Here is a 23,791-nt window from a genome sequence, read left to right as displayed (position 1 = left end):
ACTTGGAAACATGGTGGATGGTCATGTGACCTGTAGGCTCAGTCCTGATGAGGAAGCCATCTTTATAGAAACCAGCTGGGAGGTAGGAGGGAGGGGTCTCTGTTTTACAGTGCAGAGTGACATCATGTCCCTCCATCACAGGGAGGACAGGACTCTGCAGGATCACTGGTCCACCTCAACACAGAGACAAACTACAGCATTTCATCATTTACACACAGCTTCATCAACACTAACTCCACAGTCTGATCTTACCAGGGACAGTGATGCTGATGGTGTTACTGGTTGCTCCCTCTCTGGACTCACACCAGTAAACTCCACTGTCCAATGGTTTTATGTAGCTGATGTTACAGGAAGAACCAGCTGATCTTCCCCAGTCAGCTCCACACTGAGTCCTGGTTCCTCTGGTTGTGTTAATCGTCAGCGTCCATCCAGCAGAGCTGTCGTCCTCCTCACAGCTCAGAGAGACGGACTGTCCTTCAAACAGCTGAGAGCTGCTGGGACTCACAGTCAGAGAGGCTGGAGGGTTGACATGACACACTGATGATCTTTAGCATGTTTATCCAAACTAAATAACCCTTTATGGATTCTGTTGGGCCCCATTTGATCTCTGTTTTTAACAGCTCCCTATCTACTGGTTGTGTCCCTGATTATTTTAAAACCACTTATGTGAACCCACTTCTAAAGAAACCTGATTTAGATCCCTCCCTCCCACAACATTTTAGACCAATTTCAAAACTGCCTTTTATTGCAAAGATTTTAGAAAGAATTGTGTCCAAACAGCTGCTCACTGGAAAATAACAAATTATTTGAAAAGTTTCAGTCTGGTTTCAGGAAGTACCACAGCACTGAGACTGCCCTGCTTAAAGTCACCAATGACCTTTTAATGTCTGCTGATGAAGGCATGTGCTCAGTCCTGGTACTCCTGGACCTTAGTGCTGCTTTTGACACCATTTATCACAATATCATGTTAGACAGACTGAGGCACTGGGTGGGGATCTCTGGTACTGCCCTAGAATGGGTTTTTATCCTACCTGTCAAATAGGAAGTTTTGCTTGTCTGTAAACAACTATGTCTCTTCATTCTGTCCAGTTAAATATGGTGTGCCTCAGGGGTCGGTCTTAGGACCCATTTTGTTTTCCTTGTATCTGCTTCCCCTTGGACATTATCCATAAACATGGTATTTCTTTTCATATTTATGCTGATGACACACAAATATACTTGCCCGTCAGATCCACAGACCCTGGAATGCTGAGTTCACTTAACAACTGCCTTTGTGAAGTTAAAAAATGGATGTCAAATAATTTCCTCCAGCTGAACTCAGACAAAACAGAAATTCTGGTCATCGGGTCTCAACAGATGGCAAATCAAATACTGCCATCTGCTGGTTCCCTAGTAAATCACATTAAGCCTGTGGCAAAGAACCTTGGTGTTTGGTTTGATAGTAATTTAAATTTTGAGCTGCACACAACAAAGCTTGTTCAATCATGTTTTTATCAACTTAGTCATATAGCAAAAATTCGATCTATGTTAACTTTTAAGGACACCGAGACCATTTTACACGCCTTCATCTCATCACGCCTGGATTATTGCAACAGCCTTTTCACCTGTTTAAAAAAAATCTACTGTAACCTGCTGGCCTCAGGTGAAGATACCAACGATGGTCGTTCAGTCTTGGCCACAGGTAGTCTTAACAACTGTAACGACTGTCTTCACAGCAACAAGGAACACTAACGAACCAGCGGTATCGATGACCCGGGCCAACGACACCACTGAGGTTAAATAGTTGAGTTTCCCTGCCAGTCAGTCAGAACTGAAGAAGTTCTTTGGATGAGGGACGAAACGTCTTCCAGTATCTTCAACCAAGTCCAGTTGCCCTTGATTTTAACCTTCGTTGGATAACTATGACCTGGATGACTGAGAATCTTCATAGACACTGATCGACTCCAGACTGTCCAGAACTCAGCTGCCAGGCTTTTAACCAGAACTAAGAAATATGACCACATTACTCCTGTTTTAGCTTCATTACACTGGCTCCCAGTGTGTTTTAGAATTGACTTTAAAATTTTATTGATTACTTTTAAAGCTCTTCATGGCCTCTCACCTTGTTATATTTCGGACCTTTTAGTCCCATACACACCAGCACGCACATTGAGATCCTCAGGCAGAGGCCTGCTGAGTCCGAGCTGACAGGAAGTGCCCCGTGCTTTGAAGTAACTTTTACAAGCGGCAAAACCAGTGGCTGTAACACTGTTCTACACCAATGTAGCGCTACTGAATTTCAGAGACACTGACACACAAGTATAAATGCATGGCTACGTATGTAGCTACGCATGTAGACCCTACGCAGGAGTATAAATCACGCTTAAGTGAACGAGGTTTACCATTCAAAATGAACCAGGGAAGAAGATGACAGCGTAGGCTACTCCTATAATTCTGATTTATACAAACTAAACTGTTTAACAAAGCTTTTTGCTTTGGAACTATATAAAATAACACTAACAATGTCTCCATCCATCCATCGTCAACCCCTTATCCTGTGTACAGGGTCGCGGGGGGCTGGAACCAATGCCAGTTTACATCAGGCGAAAGGCTGGGTCCTTGTAAGTTTTAGGCAGTAACTTAGTGGATAATGTAATAATAAATGAACGTATGGGAAACACCGTCTTTCCTCTGTTGTTGCTGCTGTAGTGGTCCAACTGGGACCAGAGGGCTCTGTGGGTGCTGACCTCGCGGGCGCTTGTGGAGCTTCAAGCCTGAAAACGTTTGAGCACATTTTTGATTCGCCATCAACATTGGTAACACGGACCATATTCAAAATTCTACACAGTTGATTTGTAACAACAAAAAAACATTCTGCTATTTCTCCATTAGTTTCCACTTCCAGCATGAAAGCTTCTTCTTTGGGAGTAGCCTTACAGTCAAGCAGTCATGGCAGACAGTGGAAGTGGCACTTCCTGTAGTGCATTGCAATTAGAAATAAACAACCAGAAATGTTCTTAATGGGAAGATTGCCATCTCTGCCTTAAACAGCCTCTCTGTAATGAAATTACATGTTGACAAAGTTTTCTAGTCGACGTCGTGGATTACGTCGACTATTCATTGAAGACCTACAGTGGACTGTCACACATTAGGTGCATTCGAGATGACGGCGGCTGACTTTCGGCGACTTTATAGTGGCGGAGGGTGGGGGAATAAAAACGGTGAATCTCCCAGAGGCTGGATAACAGCTGCAGCTCTCTGGTTTGTGGCTCATTCTAATGCGTGCAGTCAAACAAACTATTTATACAGACACAGAAAAGCAGAGCCGGCCCAAGACCTTCAGGGGCCCTAATCAAAATTTAGTTGGAGGACCCTCTGACTGTCAGGTGTTGTCACTGTCTCATTTTAAAATAAGACCCGACAAATCTTTCTAATATTCTTAAACCTGCCATGTTTGTTTGGCACCAAATCAAATTTCTTAAACCTACTTGGAAATGAAGCTGATTCTGATTAAAAACAATAACTAGGCAATACTCTACATCAGGGGTTTTCAAAGTCCCTCCCCTCAGACAAAGCTCGGGAAACAAACAGCTTCCAGTCACGAGGTGGTCCGGCTGACCCATCAGGGCAACTGGTTTTCCATAGTATTATAATTAAATAACCATTTATTGCGAAATATAAAGAGCTGTCTTTCATTTTATTTTATGGTTTTTTTCCACCACTAGCAAGCAGTGACTGTAGGGGGCCATCTGCTGGCCACAGGGCCCTATGATGCCACCGCAAAGGTCGCTTAGTGGCAGAGAAGTCAGCAAATCATAACCACTGACAGGAACTTAAGAGTCAAGTTAAACCACATGTCAGAACTTTCTGCACCACCAGGATTTAGAAGATGCTGGAAGCTGCTGTGTTTATATTTTGGACCTGTCACATTTGTCACATTTTCACAAATATTGTTGAAAGAAAACAGTTCATTGTTAAAATGATGATTCAAAGCTTCTCTTTGTGTCGACTAATTTAATGAGAACACTGAAAAGGATTCAGTCCAAGTCTTAAGTCTCCAGCTCAGATTATTCCAGCACCAACACTGGCAGGATGCAAGTTAAACAGAAAGCAACAAATATTATACATTCTTTATTCTAGGATTTTACAGTATGGATTTCCATTAACTCTTAGCTGTAATCAAGCTTAAAACAAAAGGTCTAAAATATTTCACTTTATGGGTAATGAACCTACAATATATGAAAGTTTCACATAAAATTACAGGAACAAATTAACTTTTCCACGATATTCAAATTCTCTGAGAAATAGATTTGAATCAAATTGAATATACATAACAAAAAAGGTTAAAAACAGTCAAGACAAGAAAATAAAAGTATCATTGATATGTGTTGACACAAAGTAGAATCAAAAGAAAATAAAAACAGTGTATACAGATATAAAATAAAGATTAAATGAAAATTCCACAGAGGAGGAAAATATGTTCAACTACAACACAACAACAAGAAAATATGCATGAAGCTCAGAGAAACAATATTTCATTCTTGACCTTAAGGAACACATCTGTAATAAATGAGTCTAAACTCAAGCCTCCGTACTGTGATGCCATGAGTGTGTTTCTAGTGACGATCAAAGCTCCAGCGGAGCACGGACAGTCTGGCAGCAGCTGCTCATGGCTGCTCCTAATGCAGCATTCAGACCAAATGCGAATTTAATCCATGCAACGCTCTCCTCGTGAGGGTTTTATCCCTAGGCAACTGCTTGAGTGTTCATGCACAACGCGATAACGCGAAAAAACACAACTACACAACAACAACACTATTACTCCTCCAGCGAGCAAACGACATAGATGTCAGAGCAGAATCCAGCTCGACCACGGGTGTTTATTTGTCCGAAAGCTGGAGCGCTGCTCCCTTTTTATATTGGGAGATTTTTACATTATCTAGTTCTGCAAATAATAACCTCCCGTTAATGTATGCCATAAACTTTACAAACCCCCCGGCCTGAAAACTTCCATTGCTTGAGTAACATTAGAAGTGTACCGGTAAACACTCCCCCAGTGCTCTGAGCTCCCAGTCCAGGCAGAGCCCGCTAAAATGACAGCTAACTGGGCTAACTAACAGCAGCTAGTAGCAGTTAGCCTTTACTTTAACAAAAAGTAAAACTATCTGTTCATCAGCAAACTATGTAAATCACAGATAGGCAGGGCAACCGGGGGACATCAAAGGGAGAACAAGGAAATATTGTTCTCCATCTAATTTGATCCAGTTTCACCAAAATCAGTTAATAATGTGTTTTTGTTCTTGTACAATAATCAGTGAGGTCCGGTCGGACCCCAGAAACACTACACTCCGGTGGCATCATAAAAATGACAAAGCTTTTCATTGGACGCTGAATTAATACACGCCAGATGAGTTATATACATTTTGTCAAACTCTAAAATATCATCATTGTTAGTTTTTATTACATTATTGGGAGTTATGACATCAGGAAGTGACTACATTACTGGGTTCTACAAGGAGCTCGCAGAAGCAGGGTGTGTATTAGAGCACGCCGATATGAGCTAATGGCATTTAAATTGGCATTGGTGATTTTTGGACTATTAAAAAACAGTCAGATCCTTCACTCGCATCATGGTTGTTGCATATTTTGCCCAACAGAGGGCACTCTGCAGCTTCGTTGTTCAAAACACTGGTACACCACAATAGAAAACAATCAGCTGACCGGAGTCTTCTGGAGCACACAGTAACAAGAAGGGAACGTAGCCGTGTTACCGTCTTACCAGTTTTTTTCACGTTAATCATTTGACTTAAATAATAATAAAATCACCTCTCCTGTCCTGAAAACGTTTATGACTTGCTCCCGTTTTTCACTTCCTCCTGTGTCACAGCAGTCTGTTTAATGTTACGTTGAAACATGTAATTGTAAAAATCTAAATATATTTTTTTTAATTTTAATATCAGCATCGGCCCCCAAAAACCCATATCGGTCAGGCCCTAGTGTGTAGTTACTCTTTCAGCAAATCCAACTTCTTGGTTGTCATTACATGATGTTAGTCCAGCACAATCACATTACACAGGTGGTTGTACTGAGGAGGAGAGGAAGGAGGAAAGAGCTAGCTTAAAACGATGCTGTGTGAATGCTTTTATGTCTTTTTAGGGAACGACTGCAAGTGAAAGCTTTCCCACACTGGTCACAGCTGTATGGTTTCTCTCCAGTGTGAACACGTTGGTGCTTTTTTAGGATACCTGATCGAGCAAAAGTTTTCCCACACAGTTCACACCAGTGCGGTTTCTGTCCAGTGTGAACACGCAGGTGGGTTTTTAGGTAACCTGATTGAGCGAAAGTTTTCCCGCACTGGTCACAGCTGTACGGTTTCTCTCCAGTGTGAACACGTTGGTGATCTTTTAGGCCACTTGATCGAGTAAAGGTTTTCCCACACTGTTCACACCAGTGCGGTTTCGCTCCAGTGTGAACAAGTTGGTGGTTTTTTAGGTGACCTGATGTAGTGAAAGTTTTTCCACATTGTTCACACCAGTGCGGTTTCTCTCCAGTGTGAACACGTTGGTGGATTCTTAGGTTACTTGACTGAGTGAAAGGTTTACCACATTGTTCACACCAGTACAGTTTCTCTCCAGTGTGAAGTCTCTGATGAGTCTTTAAATATCCAGATCTTGTGAAGTATTTGTCACAGTGCTGACAGTGGTGACGTTTGAGTCCCTCTCTTCCTCCCCGTTTCTATAGCAACAGAGACATACAGAGAGAAAGACAGTAAGTGAGATTTCAAGGTGGAGCGAGCTATCTAGAACAATAGATGGCATTTAGAACATGTCTCTGCCTGACAAAGAACAAAAAAAGCATGAAAATATACTGAGACCCCCCCCCCCAATCATTGGTCTAGCAATGCTATTATAGCACATGGATGGTAAAGCAGGATCCATGACAATAACTTATTTAAATTAAAAAACTGTCAACAGCTAAATGTGCAATCTGAAATAATGGAGTCTATAACTAAATAATATAACTACAAACTTTCAAATTCATCTCCGTTTTTGTAAGGAAAACAGAGAGAGACATGCAGTCAGCTGATTGAGTGGCGCCGCTCTTTGCATCAGGAAACTCACACTGAAGGATCAGTCTCTCTCTGCCTGATGCCCTGTCTCTCCGGTGGCGGGTGGTGTGATTGTGAGATGACAGCTGCGACCGTTTCACATTATCGCCCCTGCATGTTGCTCCATTTGTCTGATTGCTGCTCAACTAATTGTAAATGATTATGTGGGCGCGTTAATCCCTTCTTGTCTGAGAAGGACTTTGGTGCTAGCTAGCTTTTTTTTTTTTTTTTTTTTTTAAATAAAGCACTTAAATAGCTTATAGGCAATCGTCTGCAAATAGTTTTATTATTTTCTCTGTTCTTTATTATTATTATTATATAAGTTGCATTGTCCATTCCATATTTATACATTTATTGGTGTCAGTTTGTCTACGTGTAGCACATTATCACCAAAACAAGTTTCTCATATGTGTTAAACACTACTTGGCAATAAAGCTCCGTCTGATTCTGATTAAATGCTCATTTCTAATGACTTTTGAAAACAGAATGTACTTATTAGTGTGGCTGAAAGAGGGTCTTTGTAGTGACAGAAGATGGAGAACAGACTGGAGAGGGGAGATTGTGAAAACTATTTAAACTACCGAATACATACCATAAAAACCATGGAACAGCTGCTAGTTAATGTAGCCACAGTACAAATGTGTTTAGTTATCCTACTGTTACACTTGATGTAGCTGTCTGTAGGGCTGGACGATATGGCAAAATATATATCACGACATTTCTTTCCATATTGATCGATAGATATTTGTTATGATATATAATTTAATAATGCTGCCAGTTTGAAGAGTATATGAAACCAGAAGGTTCAATAGTTGAACTTAAGTATATAGTTTATTAACATTAAAAAAATAGAGTAACATAATGTAAACATTTAACTGTCCAAACATGGCTTGGTTGAGAATATATTTAGTTATAAAATAATATTGATAACAACAAAAGTAAACAAGTGAACCACAAAGTCCGACACGTTTAAGTACTCATCTTTCAGGTAAATAAAATATTGTGTACTGGTTTTACATCAAATGTTTTTAGAGGTAGAAATCTATAGTAGTCTATAGTATAAAAGTGCAAAATGTAAACATTGTAATTGTAAACCAGTCACTATGCCACACCTTTTAGGTAGTGCTCATTATATGTAACCCCATTATAAGTTTTTGGCCAGAAAGACTAGTCTGTCCACAGCATCTGGTTTTAAAGCTGCCCTGTGGCAGGTCACAATATTGCCACCAGTGCTAAATCCGCGCTCTGAGGATGAGATGGTGGCAGGAATACACAGGTACCGCTTTGCCAGGAGGTTCACTCTGGGGTAAGTTGCTGAAATTGTTGTCTTGAAATCTAGGATGAACTAGGGATGCCATGTTCAGGAAGTCATCAGTGGAAGCATTATCGTATTTCTCAATCAGATAGCGAATGACAGCACTTTCTTCTTCTGTGATATTTCCTGTGTCTCACTTGGCCCTGACTCTCCCTGCTACAAATGTTTATGAACACAGAACTGTCTTCAAAGCAAACTCTGATGACATGTCATTGGAATAACAAAGTCTTTTTACTATGCGAGTTTTAGAATATATTATGTCTACTAGTTATCCACACAACTTACAAGCTCGTCATCCTCAGTTTGTTCTACTTCTGCTCCTGGGACCTTTTCGTCTTAAAATACTGCAGGATGCAAGGATGGTCACAGACTGAGGCAAAAAAGTACCCAGGAGTTTGTCCCTGGTCAGCTCACGCTCCAGACTATTGTTGCCCGTATCTTTTATTATGGACATGTAGCCAAAAAAACGCTTGCTTTGCAGCAGCATGGGCTGCCAAAACAATCTGATTATTCCTAAAGCATCTAAATAATCTTTACAACGCAAAGAATCATTGTGGCACTAACACAGGAGCAGCTCGTTGTTGAAGCAGGTAAACCTACAGAGGAAGCTGTGCCCAAGAAGACTGTTTTATCCCAGAACTTTTTCCAGTTGTTTCAGTTCAACAATAACAACAATATTGCTTAATGGTTGTGATTCCAAACGTGTCCCTGCAATATTTCCCACTTTATAGGGATCATTTTGACGCAGTTAAATAAAACCGAGTAGTGTTGCCTCCACAACCTCTGCTATGTTGCCGGCTTCAGAAACTCCCTCTATAGCGCGTGGTAACAAAAGGTGGTAACTTATTCAGAGCACTCACCTCCTCACAAAAGTCAATGGTATTATTACAAAGTGGGTTTTCAGCCACAGAGTCCGCTCTCATGACCCGTTTGTGTTTGCAAACATAAAATGGCATATTTATACCTAGCATTAGTGATCTTTGAGGTCTAGGACAGGCCCCTGTCTGGGTCTACCAGCCAGAACCCAAGCCTTAAATGCCTCCTCAGCTTCTGCATTATGTGCAGCTACAAACTTATTCCAACCTGACTTGATGTTATGAGCCTTATCAGAGTATGTATGGTCTACTTGCCTCATACACAGCACAGAGAGCTTCACAACGAGCAGTTTCATTATAATTTACGTTAGAACACATAATTACACTTCTTGGTAAGTATACACAGCCCAATCACTGAAACGTGGCTGAAAGACAGGACCCGACTGTGACTCTTGCTGCGGAGAGTCTCCAGCTCCAGAGGCACATGGTTCATGCGTAAATCAGGAGCATTGTGATCGTTCCCTCTGGCTGGATGAAGCCTGACGCTCCTCGTTCCCCCCCCCCCCATGATACGTAAGATTTAGAAATGAATGGCAAAAACAATCATGTCATGTCTTAGTAAGAAGAGCAGAGCTTCCCTGTAGTTTGCACCCTGCTTGGACCACAGGCCGCTGGTAAAGAAGAAGTTCTCACAGTTTCGTTAGCCAAAAAGACATCGGTGCATGACATTGATGATGTTGGTTTGCACAAGCAACCTGCTGGTCACTAGTTAATTATGTTCAGCCACAGTTTCATAATGAAACAAAAACGTGTACTCTGAGTACATCTTAAATGACCGACTTTTTACTTGAGTAGATCAATGCAACAGTACTTTTACTTAAGAACAATATTTTAGTCATCATCACAAAACTGAAACACATGTTTAGCAAACAATTAACTTCTGTCTGAAAGGTCAGCATTCATATCACCAACAACATAGTACAAGCTTGTGGAATTATCATGAATAAAATAAATTATAAAAGCAAATTATTCATTTTGAATCTAAAGCTCTTCTAGAAAAGACTAGTGCTGGTTTGAATGGACCTCTGTGCACTAACTCAGTCCTCATGAAGTCTGAGCTGCTTGTATCTGTTGCTGGCTGTGCTCGTACTGGCTGATGATCCAGCATCTACTGACGAACTTCAGCCTAGAACTAGTAAATCATAGACAATACTTGATAGATGTTAATTGTCAAAGGTGAAATACTATTTATTCTGTGACTTGACTGAATACCTGATGGTTGTTATTTACTTTTATTGTCCAGTCTGCCCCACTAATCAACATGTTAGTCACTGTGAATCCACTGCTTTCCATCCTGCATTAAATTATTTTTCAGTTTTCAGATGAGTCTGAAAAAGTGGTTGTTGGGAAAAGGTGTTGACTGTGGAGGAGCTGAGGTTAGTAAAGCAAATTAGTGATGCAAACTAGTCCTTTTAAGCGAACGAGAAGACGTTACTTTTTGGATTTTAATGTGCAGAAGGGAGCTGGTTTCTCATATTGCCTATTTTTTATATTAATGTCTACAGATAAATGTCAGAAGCTGTAAAATGAAGACACAAAAGGCAAACATGAACGTTTCTATAATGATTCTGAGGTGCTGCGCCATAAATGTAAAATCACCGTGGAGAGCATCATAACCAACCAAATAACTTTCCCCAGATCTAAAGGTTGTACTTCCTTCCCATCTTTCAGTGTTTATTTATTATCTGCTCTGGATTTTCCAACTGCCCAAGGTGGATCAGCAGCAAACAAACTCCCGTCAACCTGGACCTTGACAGCCAATACCCAGCTCCAGCTTTAAAACACTGTTGACATAACGTACAGGGAACAGTTGCTGTTGACGGGTTGCTGCTGATACTACTGGAGGCGATCTGTGACTACAGATATTAAAACAAACATAGGATATATATTAGCTGATTAAACAATTATGTGACCATGAATAGATGTAAAGATTGTTGAGTGTTTGGGCCTGGCTCACAGCGACTGACCTGCAGAACAGGGCATCAGTAGTTTTTATCCTCGGTGCATATATTATATTTATTATCAGTATATTCAGTTTTACGTTTATTGGAATTCACTTTCAAGCTATTAAATTCAATTTCAAATTATGCTATTTTTTAACGGCAATTAAAAAAAGAAACAGGGAGCTTTTGTCACGTAAACATGTTTCAGTTATTTTAAATGAGAGAATAAGGTATTCCGTCGAATACAAACTTAAAGACGACACCATTTGAAATTTGACATAACCGTAAACTTACAAGATGCTTATTAATTATTCAACTTCATCATTAATTCATATTTTTGTATGTTCTGCTTCAGCCTCATTTTTGCCCTCCTGAATACGTGATGGTTATTATTTACTTTTATTGCCCAGTCTGACCCACTAATCAACATGTTAGTCACTGTGAATCCACTGCTTTCCATCCTGCATTAGTCCAGAGTTGTAACGAACATTAAACCTTGACTGAGACACAGATAATCACCATCTTGTTGCTAACTTCACCGCGGAGCCCTACACGTCCAAAAACGATGCCAAGGGGTCTTAACTAGGGGGGCGCAGCGCATGAATACAGGAGCGCGTGACCCAGTAAAGGGGTCTAGAAACACCTATGAATCAGGGAGACAGTATCGTGTTAAAATGTATTTTTGAACAGCCTGTTGTGCAGGTTGCACTTGGTTACTTTCACTCGACTGATGCCTCGTGGCCTCATAGCTGAGACATAATAAACAAACAAGGGTCCAAATAAATTGTTGTTTAGAAACAGCTGAAGTAACTGCAGCTCATCTCAGGTCATTCAGAGAATAATAACGCAGGCAGACTGTTTGTCACTGTGATAAACTCACCAACACACGAGGAAATATAATGACTCTGCTTCACTTTTCACCAGCATTGTTTCTGCTGCGCGCTCCCGACACAACACGGGCTGCACCGCGCATGCGCCGAGCGGGAAACTCCCGGAACAAAGAAAAGAGAAACGCTCGTGAGTTTTTCTTTCAGCTTCCTCTCTTCAAGATGAAAACAGGAACCACGGAGACACTTTGGAAATCAAACCACGTCAACACAAACCCTGGAGCGGGTTTTCAGGCTCTGATCTCTAACAACAGAATGAACGGATGATACACGGACCCTCGAGACTCTTCCTCGTGTCTTTAGTCTCGTGATGAAGTCATGAACACTGACCTGAACATCGGCGCTATCAGAGCACGAGGCTGCTGTTTGGCTCCTGTGGTCCGGGTTCTGGTTCTCCATCGTCCTGCAGGTCTCCGCTGTGACTGGTGGACCGTGTTGTCCTGGACTGAGTCTGGATTCTGGTCTCGGAGCTCTTCAGGCTGAGATACAGGAGCGCTGCGGGATCCCGCGGAGTGTTCTCGCGATGTCACGGCGTCTCGCCCCGCCCCTTAGTTACCGTTGCTCAGGCAGCAGATTCACAGCCTGTTTGAAACAAAGCAGCTTCTCTGTAGCTGCTGAAGTTGGTTCAGCGCGTCAGACTGCTGTGATGATTTTACTGAAGTCAGATTTGAATGATCTTTATTGTTTTTATACTCAGGTACAATGACGTGTCGTAATGCTTCTGTTAATGTCATTGAAATAAAACAAATAAATGACAGCAGAACTAGAAAACAGCTGTAAACAGAAACTTTATAAGTTTGAGGCAGGAGCTCAGGAGCCTTAACAGAGGTCCCCGGGCCCTCTTTGTTTTTGTAGCCTTCTGGGATGGGCTGTGATTTCTACAATTTATGGTGTGACAAAATAAAAAAACTTCACGTTCTTCCTACAACAATAATTAAACCTGGTGTACCAATTAATGCACTTTTGATTCTGCACTGCAAAGTTTTATCTTTTGTTTCTTTAATAACAGTCTCTGCAGGGGCGGACTGGGACAGAAATTCAGGCGCACCAGCCCGCATTACCACTCATGAACACACACATGCTGACATGAGCTGAGGTGTAAAGGTCAAAGACATGTGAGCTAACAGACACATTAGAAAGTTCAATAACAAATCAAAGCTGCTCGTTCAGCCACTAAACGTCAGTGATTTCCTGTCAGAGCACAGCAGCATCCAGAGAGAGTAAAACAATGAAGGAAAGAGCAGAAGATGGAGGAACAGCAGCACTCTGTTCTCTTTATTCTTCATCTTTATTGGTCTGTCTGCTTAATGAGCAGCAGGTGGCGCTCAAACACAGTCTGACTCTTCAACAAAACCTCTGGAAGCTGTTAGACTCTGAAGGACTGAGAGTGAAAGTCTGGAGGTTTCTTTTGACCCCAAACAGACTCAGAGGCCAAAGAGTGGGCTTTTGTTTTCCACAAGTGATGCAGTTCATTAGAAAACATGATATTTAATAAGGAATGTGAGAGCGAGAAGACGATAAAGAGGTTTTCCACCTTTGTAAATCAGCTTCCACCGCTTGTTTTGGTGCTGCTGCACAGACGACATCAGAATCTGAAGTAGAAGTTAAAGGTTTGTGACTGCAGGATCAAAACAGGACGTTTCAATTTCATCATGCTCCTTTGAAAACACAACTTTTCTCTTTAAAAAGTCATCTTTATTGCAAAAAGGGGTTTACAGTTCAGATGAGACTTACAAAGATAAACACACCAGCGTACAAACATATAAAACACAGACACAATAATATAAAGCTTTGCCAGGGGAAGCTTAGATGCTATTAGGAAAAGAAAGACGAGCACATGTTGACAGTTTTAACCACCTTTTTGTTGTTGGAGCCAGAAATCAAATTAATTTAAAGCACAACCTCATGGAGAAAAAGAACAACATTAGTTTTTTTAAATTATTTATGAATGTGGAATTTTGCCATCAGAATTAATAAATTTATAATAAAGTAAATATTTTCTTTACTTTGACTTCTATTAAATGAAAACACCACATTCTCCCACAATAAAGTCTTTATAAACACAGTCAGTGATGAATCTGCCAAAATGTTCTGGTGTGTAAACAGAACCAGGAGAGTTGCAAACAGTTTCTGGATGGTCTTCACAGAAACAACAGTTTGTACTGACGTCTCTTTTAAAGTGAACCATGTAATGATCAGCAGGGTGAACTACTTTGATCTCTGATCAGCTGATGACGTCATCATAGCCATCATCCAATCCCTCCTCAACCTGGGTCGGCGGGATCATCACCATGGAGACGGGCAGGTCATTTCCTAAAGTCAGAGCAGGTTAGAGCGGCTGTGGCTCAGGAGGTAGAGCGGGTTGGCCGTTAATCGGAAGGTCGGCGGTTCAATCCCTGGCTCCCCCTGGTTGCGTGTCGAAGTGTCCTTGGGCAAGATACTGAACCCCGATTTGCCCCTGGCGGCTATTCCGCAAGTGTATGAGTGAGTGTGAATGTTAGTTTCTGTTTGAGCACTTAGGCTCAGTGTATGAATGTGTGCAACTGGTGAATGCAGATGTAGTGTAAAAGCGCTTTGAGTGGTCGAAAAGACTAGAAAGGCGCTATACAAGTACGGAGCATTTACATTTACATTTAGTTAGAAAAAAAAATGAGCTTCTGTTAATCATCAACACCAGAGAGAGACTGATGATTGATTGATTGATTGATTGTGAGGTCAGTGAATGAGTCAGAGTGTTACCTGTGGGCCTGCGTCGATATAAACACACCATGAGGACAGTGGAGATGCAGTACGGACAGAACACCACCAGGTGGCAGACCAGTCTGAACACAAGCTGGAGGGGGACTGAGGCCGGGGGCGGGGCTACAGAGGTGGGCGGGGCTACAGAGGTGGGCGGGTCTGTGGTTGTAGGTTTACCTGTCGAGAGAATCCACCTGGTCAGGTGAATCTCTAGATTTTGTTTTCCTCTTTATTTAAAATTTACAATTGTTATTTGCATTCTTCAAAACCATACAAACATAAAAGAACAGCAAGGCTCCAGTAAAAATAATAACTATACTAGGGATAGCAAACTTTCATGTTAGGTCAACTTAGGACACGAAAAAATACAAAATTTAAATAAAATAGATAATTATGAAATTATAATGAAGGCACATTATTTCCAGTCATTCAACAGTTCTTGTTCAGCTCTTCCTTCTGTGTCACCTGATCTTTACTATGTCATACATTGTAGTTTTGAGAGTCTTGAGTCATGAGTTACAAAACAAAAACTATCTAAAGTTTTATCTGAGAGGAGACATATTGGTGATTGTGTATAACTACAGATTACATTGAGTTCTGAGGACACCAGTTATCAGTCCAGACCCATAACACAGGTAATCCAGCTGTATCTGTTTATCCTAAATTAAACACTAAATATTGCAGCATAGTGTGACACAGTTTTTGTATTGGCTGGTGTGTATCTGACAGTACTTGTAGGGAAGATAAATAAATCTTTAATTCATTCCTGAAACACTTCAACATGGGTTTTTGCTTCTTCCATTTGCACACGTGAATATGATATTTTCCCATAATTATGATTATGTTGACCATCTCACATATTTCCTTGGACAGGTTATCAAAATTATTTATGTTCTTAATCCTGACATTAAGCCAGTCTTTCACGTTTTGATGTTCATTAGTTTCTGTCTCTTCCAGACAGAAACAGCAGAGGTCAACTTCAAATCTGAACCTTCTTCTCAATGTTTCTGCGGCTGGATAATAACCATTAATAATTTTAAATTGCATTTATTTTATTTTTGGAGAAATCAGTCATTTCAGGAATTTTAAATATTTATCTATGATTAGTAATTTATTATCTATTATTTTAATATTTGCTTTTTTTGCATAATCATGAAAACCTTTAAGAGTGAAGGCTTTGCGAATAGCTTTATTGTTGCACTTCCTATCGCTGATTTGCATTTGTCCGATCTTTAAATCTGGCAAGACTACTTGTACGTTTGATTGATTTTTTTATTTATTGTTTAATTTCGTGTTTGAACCATTCCCATTTATTCATACTTGACATATCAAGCTCATCAGGTGAATCTCTGGATGGAATAAGTCCTGAAATCAAAGGAAACCTCCTCACCTGTGACAGAGATCCAGCTGGATGGAGACTCTCCACGACCGCTGATGTCACACTTGTAGAGGCCTTCATCAGAAATTGTTAACATGGTGGATGGTCATGTGACCTGTAGGCTCAGTCCTGATGAGGAAAGCCATCTTTATAGAAACCAGCTGTGAGGTTGGAGGGAGGGGTCTTCGTTTTACAGTGCAGAGTGACATCATGTCCCTCCATCACAGGGAGGACAGGACTCTGCAGGATCACTGGTCCACCTCAACACAGAGACAAACTACAGCATTTCATCATTTACACACAGCTTCATCAACACTAACTCCACAGTCTGATCTTACCAGTGACAGTGATGCTGATGGTGTTACTGGTTGCTCCCTCTCTGGACTCACACCAGTAAACTCCACTGTCCACTGGGTCGATGTAGCTGATGTTACAGGAAGAACCTGCTGATCTTCCCCAGCCAGCTCCACACTGAGTCATCTGTCGTTTGGTTGTGTTCCTCCTCAGCGTCCATCCAGCAGAGCTGTCGTCGTCCTCACAGCTCAGAGAGACAGACTCTCCTTCAAACAGCTGAGAGCTGCTGGGACTCACAGTCAGAGAGGCTGGAGGGTTGAAATGAAACACTGATGATCTTTAGCACGTTTGTCCAAACTAAATAACCCTTTAAGTGCAACAAAGGAGAAACCCTGAAACCAAAACCTGAACCTGAAGCAGCCTCTGTGATGGTTTCATTACAGCTCGTTCCTTCATTTGCAGACAGTAAAGACTCAAAGATGTTTCATGTTGTAAATCACAGCCTCAGGTTTAAATATGTTCTCTGAGTTCTCGAGCAGTGGAAACATATTTATGTCTCAAAAACAACTTCAGAAACTTCATGAACCAACGCTGCATCCTAAAACTTACATTCAGGCAGCGCTGATGTGAAACAGAGAAACAAAAAGCTGCAGGGTCACATTTTCATCAACGTGATGAAGAAACACTTTTCATCGTCAGCGTGTCTCATTTGTGTTCCTGCATGATCTGCGAGTGGCAGCTGCAGCAGGTTGAACTTGTTTTTCAGCAGCTCTCAGTAAAGGTTCAGTAAAGATGGTGGTTTCATTAAAGAGTAACTTCACTTCAGGCTGAAAGGCTTTGTTTCACTCTCCTCTCTACCCAGCATCACTATATTCATCTTTATAGCAACAGAATCTGATCCGGCCCAGATGTGAGGAACCCAGGAGGAACTGAGTCCTGAAAAGTGAGTCTGCTGGGATGAAAAGCCTCTCAGGTCCTGTTATTAAGAGACTGACTGATCTGTGAATGTAGAAACATCTTCACTGATCATCCTGATTTCCCAGCTGTGTCCTCAACACTGACTTTTCTGTCAGGGTTTGTGAGACAGTGAGTTTCAGACGCTGGCAGAAGGAGTTCACTCACCTTGGTTTGTTGTGCAGCACAGCAGTGAGGCCAGAACTAAAGAGAAATCACACTCAGGTTGGTTTGAGGTTTTACTGCAGACACAACAACTGTACACATCAGAGAAGATGGAGACCCTGATCCTCACTGAACACTCAGTATCTTCCAGCTTTAACATCACTGTGTGTTTGAGTCTTTGTCACCTGCATCAGGTTTAAGAACACATGTTCTACAGAACTTATTCATCTCTACATGGTGGAAATTAGCTCTCAACGTGAAATGTTAGGTTAAATAACTAATACAGATTCTGTGAGAACTACTTGCTCAATAGAAAAGCATGAAATGCAACGTAAATCTAGAAGAAACAGATCTGCCTTGTCCAACTAAAAACAAGCTGCTGATTACTGCATTATATTCAATAATATTTTTATATTCTGATTTGTCACCGGCCACATGCATTTTGTTTCCCTTCATATAAATAAAGACATTTCCACCATAAATTGGTGCAGAAAATGTCTCTAGAATGCAGGAAATTAAGAGTTTAATGATCAAAATCTTGTGGGGGGGAAGGACCCCCAGACCCCCCATTCAAACAGCTTTCAAAATAGCTTTGGAGTATCTTGTTGTCTTGTCCTTTATTTAAGTTGAGCTTTTTATCAATGGTTTTTATTCAAATTTGTCTTATTGATAGACTGAATATAGTTACGGAGGTCCGGACCTCGGTGACCTCACAGCTGGTTACGGCCGTGCCTTTTTAAAGTAGCAGCCTACTGCCATAGTGATCGACGGCTGTGATGCTGCTAGGTGGTTTATTAGAGGCTGGTCCTGTTTGTATGTCCGTGCATTAGCAGGGCGGCCGTGGTGGAGTTTACAGAGGACCGTTCTGGTCGGCCGGTCTGGATGAAAGTCCGTCCCTGGAAGCCAGTTACTTTGAGTTAGTACGTCTGGACATCCTGGACGACTGGTCCTCTTAGATAACTTTTAAAGTGTCCAACACTGCAGCTCACTCCAGGAAACTCACATTAACCCTTTAACATCCAGATTAAAACCCGTTTCACTTCCTGCTCTTAAAGTTTGTATCAGAGTGAAGTGAGAACATTTTCTGAACAAACTGTTAAACAATGATCTTCTTTCCTGTTTGCTCGTCACATTTCTCTGTAATCTCAGTAACTTCTGACTCTCTCTGTCCTTTATTGCTTGTTTTGGCCTCACTGATCAATAAACTCTTCTGTCTTTGTTTTTATAATGTCTGAAGTTTTCCAGCCAGTTTGATCCTGTATCTCACCTTCATTCTTCTCCAGCTCAGCTCACCTGCTAACTGTGTAGTTACTGAAATGTGAACAGAACAGATCGTACTTACAGATCGGCCATTGAAGAGATGTTTGTTCCATCGTACCACTTGGTGATGTGAGATCACACTTTGTGTTTTTTCTCTCTGAGCAGTTCAAACCACAGTTTCCTGTTTCTACTTTACTGTCCGGTTTCCTCTGCTGCAGGCCCAAAATGGCAGCGTGCCGGCCATGTGGCGGGTGAGTGTATCAGTACAGTGATTAGTTCAAGGAAAGCAGTGAGATCATACCAGAGATGCTCACAAGTCTTTGAGCTGGAGTCCAAGTCAAGTCTCAAGTCTCTTGTGGTTATTACGAATGTTGTATCGCCTGCTGCGTTCAATCCAGGTTGCTAATAGCATAGCTATAAGGAATTCTGTAACTGTAACCTGTTTACAGAGCACAACCATGTAACGTGCAATGCAATTATTGACGGCTTATTAAATACTGTAAGTCAACACATCCCCCAGACTCTTAAACCCAGTGTAGCGTTAACTAAATAAAACTGGGTCTTGCATAATCAAAAATAAACCTGTAACCTGTTTTTAACTTACAGAGCACAACCATGTAGCCTAATGTACAATGCGTCTACAATTAATGACAGCTTATAAACTACTGTAAGTCAACACACTCCCCAGACTCTCAAACCCAGTGTAAGTTATAACTAAATAAAACTGGTCAACAATAAAGCTTTAACGTGTTTTTATCTTATAGAGCACAATCTGTGCAATGCAGTTAATGACAGCTTATAAACTAAGTCAACACTCCTGACTCTCAAACCAATAAACTGTTACAGAGCACAACCATAATGTGCAATGCAAACACTGTCAATACATCACCAGACATCACCAGACTCTCAAACCAGTGTAAAGTTATAACTAAATAAAACTGTAAAGTTACATGATCAACAATAAACCTGTGACCAGAGCACAACCTGTGCAATGCATTTTCTGTTGAAAATACAGTCTGAAATAATTTGTATCCCACTAGAACTTTTGCTAGGAAAAGAGAAACTTCTCCATATTCACCCCTGTTTTTAGTCATGGTGTGAAGTATACACAAAATTAAATACTTGATGGCAGGCCATCATCTGTGCATTAAGGAGGGGGAAACGTATTTTGGCAGACTGCATGTCCAGCCTGGTAGGAGGCTACTGTTATGGCTTTTTGTGTGTGAAAAGTTCTGTTTAAATGCAATGCATTATGAAATTGTTATGATAATAATTCACCCTTTAAGGAGGGGGACAATTTCCAGCAATATCCAAAGGCCGTGCAATGGAAACATGGATTACAAGGACAAAATATTGTCTACAATGCTGCATTCAGTTTAATGTAAATATCGAGTCAAGGACATGTAACGTTGAGGCGAGCAAAGGGTTAAACTGATTACAGTGATGTTGATACAGTATGGATGGCGTATGTAGGAGCAGCTGACTTTCTGTCGGGGATAAAACTACCTTGGCACGACACCCGTCTTTGTTGTCCTCTCTCACGTGCGGCCGCGCGCAGCAGATGCTACGTGTTCCGTAGGCAGGTTATAGGTAACGGAGGGAGGGAATAACGGCAAGCTCATCAGACATTTGCTAAAAATAAACATTGGTCACGAGTCCCGCACCTCCAGTCCGAGTCGAGTCTGAAGTTTGAAGTGAGAATTTATGAGAATAAAGTACAGCAGCGTCACCAGCAGAAATTCAGGCCGTGTAAAAGTGTGTCTGTACTCAGGAACAAAAATCAACTTGAGAAAGTCGCGTCTCCTATCACCGCTTACACAGTTGTGGAAAATACAAAGTGCTGGCTGCTCTTAGGTCTACTTATACCTGAGGGGGCCGCGCCGGCTGCGGTACCAGGGGTGATGATGATGGAAGGAATAAAAGATTTGGAGTAGCCTAACGATTACAAAATGTTTGGATACATGTTTGTATGATTGCTTTTATTTTATTATATTTTCACATGTATATCTGTGGGTAAATGCTCATGTGTAGCCTACATGTAATTTATTACAGCCACTCGATACCGAAAGTTAAGTTAGTTACAATATCGCAAATATAACCACTGCTGACCTGTAGACCATTGCTGACCTGTAGACTGCTGACCTGTAGACCACTGCTGACCTGTAGACCACTACTGACCTGCAGACCACTGCTGACCTGTAGACCACTACTGACCTGTAGACCACTGCTGTCCTGTAGACCACTGCTGACCTGTAGACCACTTCAGACCTGTAGACCACTACTGACCTGTAGACCACTGCTGACCTGTAGACCACTGCTGACTGAATGAATGGAAGGATGTACAACAGCATTACCAGGGACTGTGTGACCTTTGGTTTTCACTGACAACAACATTATGTGGGGACTGATATTGTTTAGAGATGAGCAGCTATTACAGAGATCGGGAATATTAATGCCGTTCACATGATCAACACTGGTGTTTTCCTTTACCTCAAGTAAACGCAGCTAAAGTTCAGCAAGTCACTAACAATAACTTACAGTTTCAGTGTGTGTGTGTGTGTGTAGTAACGTTGCTCGGCAACTAGGCAGAGCATCGATGAAACACAGCCTCCCTCAGGGTCCTAGTGCCCGACCACAGTAGGGATTTAAATTGTGAAGCAGAGGAAACAACCAGAAGGATTATTTTAAGCCAATAAGTACGATTTACATTTTGATTATTCTAATACTTCTCTTTGCTTCTCTTTGTTGATGTCTACACTGTCAAAAAATCTAAATCTAATAATTATCTGTCTTAATATTATTAGCTTTAGCTCCCCTAAAATAGGCCTAACGACGTCCAAGGTAACCAGGAAGACGGGGAATAGGACCCAGATGGAGACTCATACTCACAGTGGTGACTGACTCCGTACTAACACCCTTTTTATTTGTCACCCGTCTGTGTAGTTACACATTCAATAGTTCTGGACATTTTAGGCCGATAAGCAAAAAAATAAATAAATCACATAAAGGATTCAGTATTGACCCCCCATCATTTAATCCGTGCAGAGATGAACCAGCATTTAGACCAATGTTTTATTTCTACAATCACCACTGATGTAAATGATGAAAGACCAAAAAAAACTGGAGAGGATTTCTCAGGAAGCTGGACGACCACAAAGCTACTTCACACATTTCAGCTCAAACACATCATCACCAGCTAAAGCAGAACACACTATAGTGAGAAAGCACCAGCTTCACACCACAGCAGGAGGAAGCTGCTGCTGTGCTGTGATGCACACAGTGTCACGATCTGGCTCTTGGACCGTGACAAATATGGAGACACACCAAGGTTATTATAGTTTTGGATTTTACGTTAGTTTTTATTTTTAGTTCGTTTTGACTTTTTGAATTCAATTTCAGTTTAGTTTTAATTAGTTTTTAAGGTTAATTTCCTTGTTTAGTGGAGGTGATGGACAGCTAAGAAACTGGAAGATAGTGGAGCCACAAACGACAGGTCCCTAGGACCCTGAAGGTAAGTATGACTGGAAAGCAGTTGGGCTATATTAAAATGTGAACCTATATTAATCAAAAAATTGATTCTATTAAAAGCACGAAGAGACAGTTTGGCTGAGATATAGATATAACACACTAGCTGACATGCAGTAAATATCACCAGCAGACACGTTAACCCAGCGCAAGGGGAGCTCACAATCAATGAAGGCTACTAGGGGCAAGTTCATCTCACATGCAGGATGAGCTCTACGCCAGACCATCAGAACAGAACAAGGAAAAGAAAACCACCAAGACACTGACTCTGTCTGACACAGCTCTGGACAGTTGTTGCATTCATATTATTTTGTACAAATGTTGGCTATGCATAAAAGATAGAAAACATGTTAAAATCACACCAACTACCAGTCGATCGCTACCTGGGTCTCCCCGGCTAAGTTAGCCTCCCTCTAACGTCACATGGGGCTCTCCTCCTAACAGCGGTCGTCAGCTGCGACCGGACGCCGCCCTGACCCCGGGCTCTTTTGAAGGATAAAGCAATCGTGGCAGGTCAGCCACACGACACGTAGCGTGCCAGCTCTTCACGCGGAGGAGAAAAGCAAAACACCTGCGGCCCACCAACAGGTGCCTATCGGACTTTGCTATTAGCTAATCACTGTCCGATAGGCACCTGGAACTCAAAAGTTATCGATCAGGTCAGTTTGAGCTGCAGAAACGTATCTTTGGTCTTCTGAGCATCACCTCAAGACAAACCACAGTCCTGTTCTTTGTTTTCTTTTTTTACTCTGATGTGTTTACAGACACCAGGTACCACATACAGGGACCACGAATAGGGACCACGTGCAGGGACCACCCACAGCTACAGGTACCACATACAGGGACCACATATAGGGACCACGTACAGGGACCACCCACAGCTACAGGTACCACATACAGGGACCACATATAGGGACCACGTACAGGGACCACGCCCCCCTCTTCTGCTAATATTGTAGGTGGGTTTTTTCTCCCGCCAGGCTTTTTGAAGGCTGCGGCAGACACGCAGAGGACAGACACAGAGTTCCAGAGAGACGTCAGAAGGAGGAAGTCGCCGCAGAGCTGAGAAAACCTTCGGGGTAAAAGAAGCAGGTTGACCGACGTGGCGAGAAGAGAGGAAGACACCGTGACCCGACAGGGGAAGAGAGCTGCTGGCTTGGATCCACGTAGAAGGGGACGTCTTTGTGAAACACGAGGAGACGCAGGGACACGTTCCACCCTCCTTTCAGATCCTCTCCTACGCTCTTCTCCCGTCTCATTGTTTGCAAGATGTGCTTTGTTGTAAGAATTACAGACTACTTCCTTGTTTTCCTTCCTTCTTTTTAATCGGACCATAATCAAACTCTTACCCGGATGTAAAGAGGGGTCC

The 23,791-nt window shown here is 41.7% G+C and overlaps 2 protein-coding genes across 2 annotated transcripts in view; one reads left to right on the top strand and one right to left on the bottom strand.

The window, feature by feature from the left end:
- LOC119912601 (zinc finger protein 2-like) overlaps window positions 1-23,791 on the top strand; it is a 746,717-nt gene that overhangs the window by 386,358 nt on the left and 336,568 nt on the right. The gene's annotated exons all lie outside the window — the stretch shown is intronic.
- LOC119912707 (zinc finger protein 239-like) lies at window positions 4,096-12,917 on the bottom strand. The gene is made up of 2 exons (XM_038731998.1): window positions 12,438-12,917; window positions 4,096-6,714 (listed from the first exon to the last, which is right to left on the bottom strand). Exons 1-2 carry the CDS (start codon window positions 12,504-12,506, stop codon window positions 6,097-6,099), a joined length of 687 nt encoding a protein of 228 aa, XP_038587926.1. The 5' UTR covers window positions 12,507-12,917; the 3' UTR covers window positions 4,096-6,096.

This window comes from Micropterus salmoides, unplaced genomic scaffold, assembly GCF_014851395.1.
Source record: "Micropterus salmoides isolate LMB-PRFRI ecotype aquatic unplaced genomic scaffold, ASM1485139v1 Ms_hic_scaffold_2, whole genome shotgun sequence".
NCBI lineage: Eukaryota > Metazoa > Chordata > Actinopteri > Centrarchiformes > Centrarchidae > Micropterus > Micropterus salmoides.
Note: the sequence above shows the minus strand (reverse complement) of the source record. Positions and strands in the feature narration are given on the sequence as shown.

Excerpts from the sequence above, each read along its gene's own strand:
- LOC119912707 (XM_038731998.1), bottom strand. The coding sequence starts at position 12,506 with ATGGAGAACCAGAACCCGGACCACAGGAGCCAAACAGCAGCCTCGTGC. Across the intron at positions 6,715-12,437 it reads CTGATAGCGCCGATGTTCAG|AAACGGGGAGGAAGAGAGGG; the intron begins GTCAGTGTTCAT and ends CTGTTGCTATAG.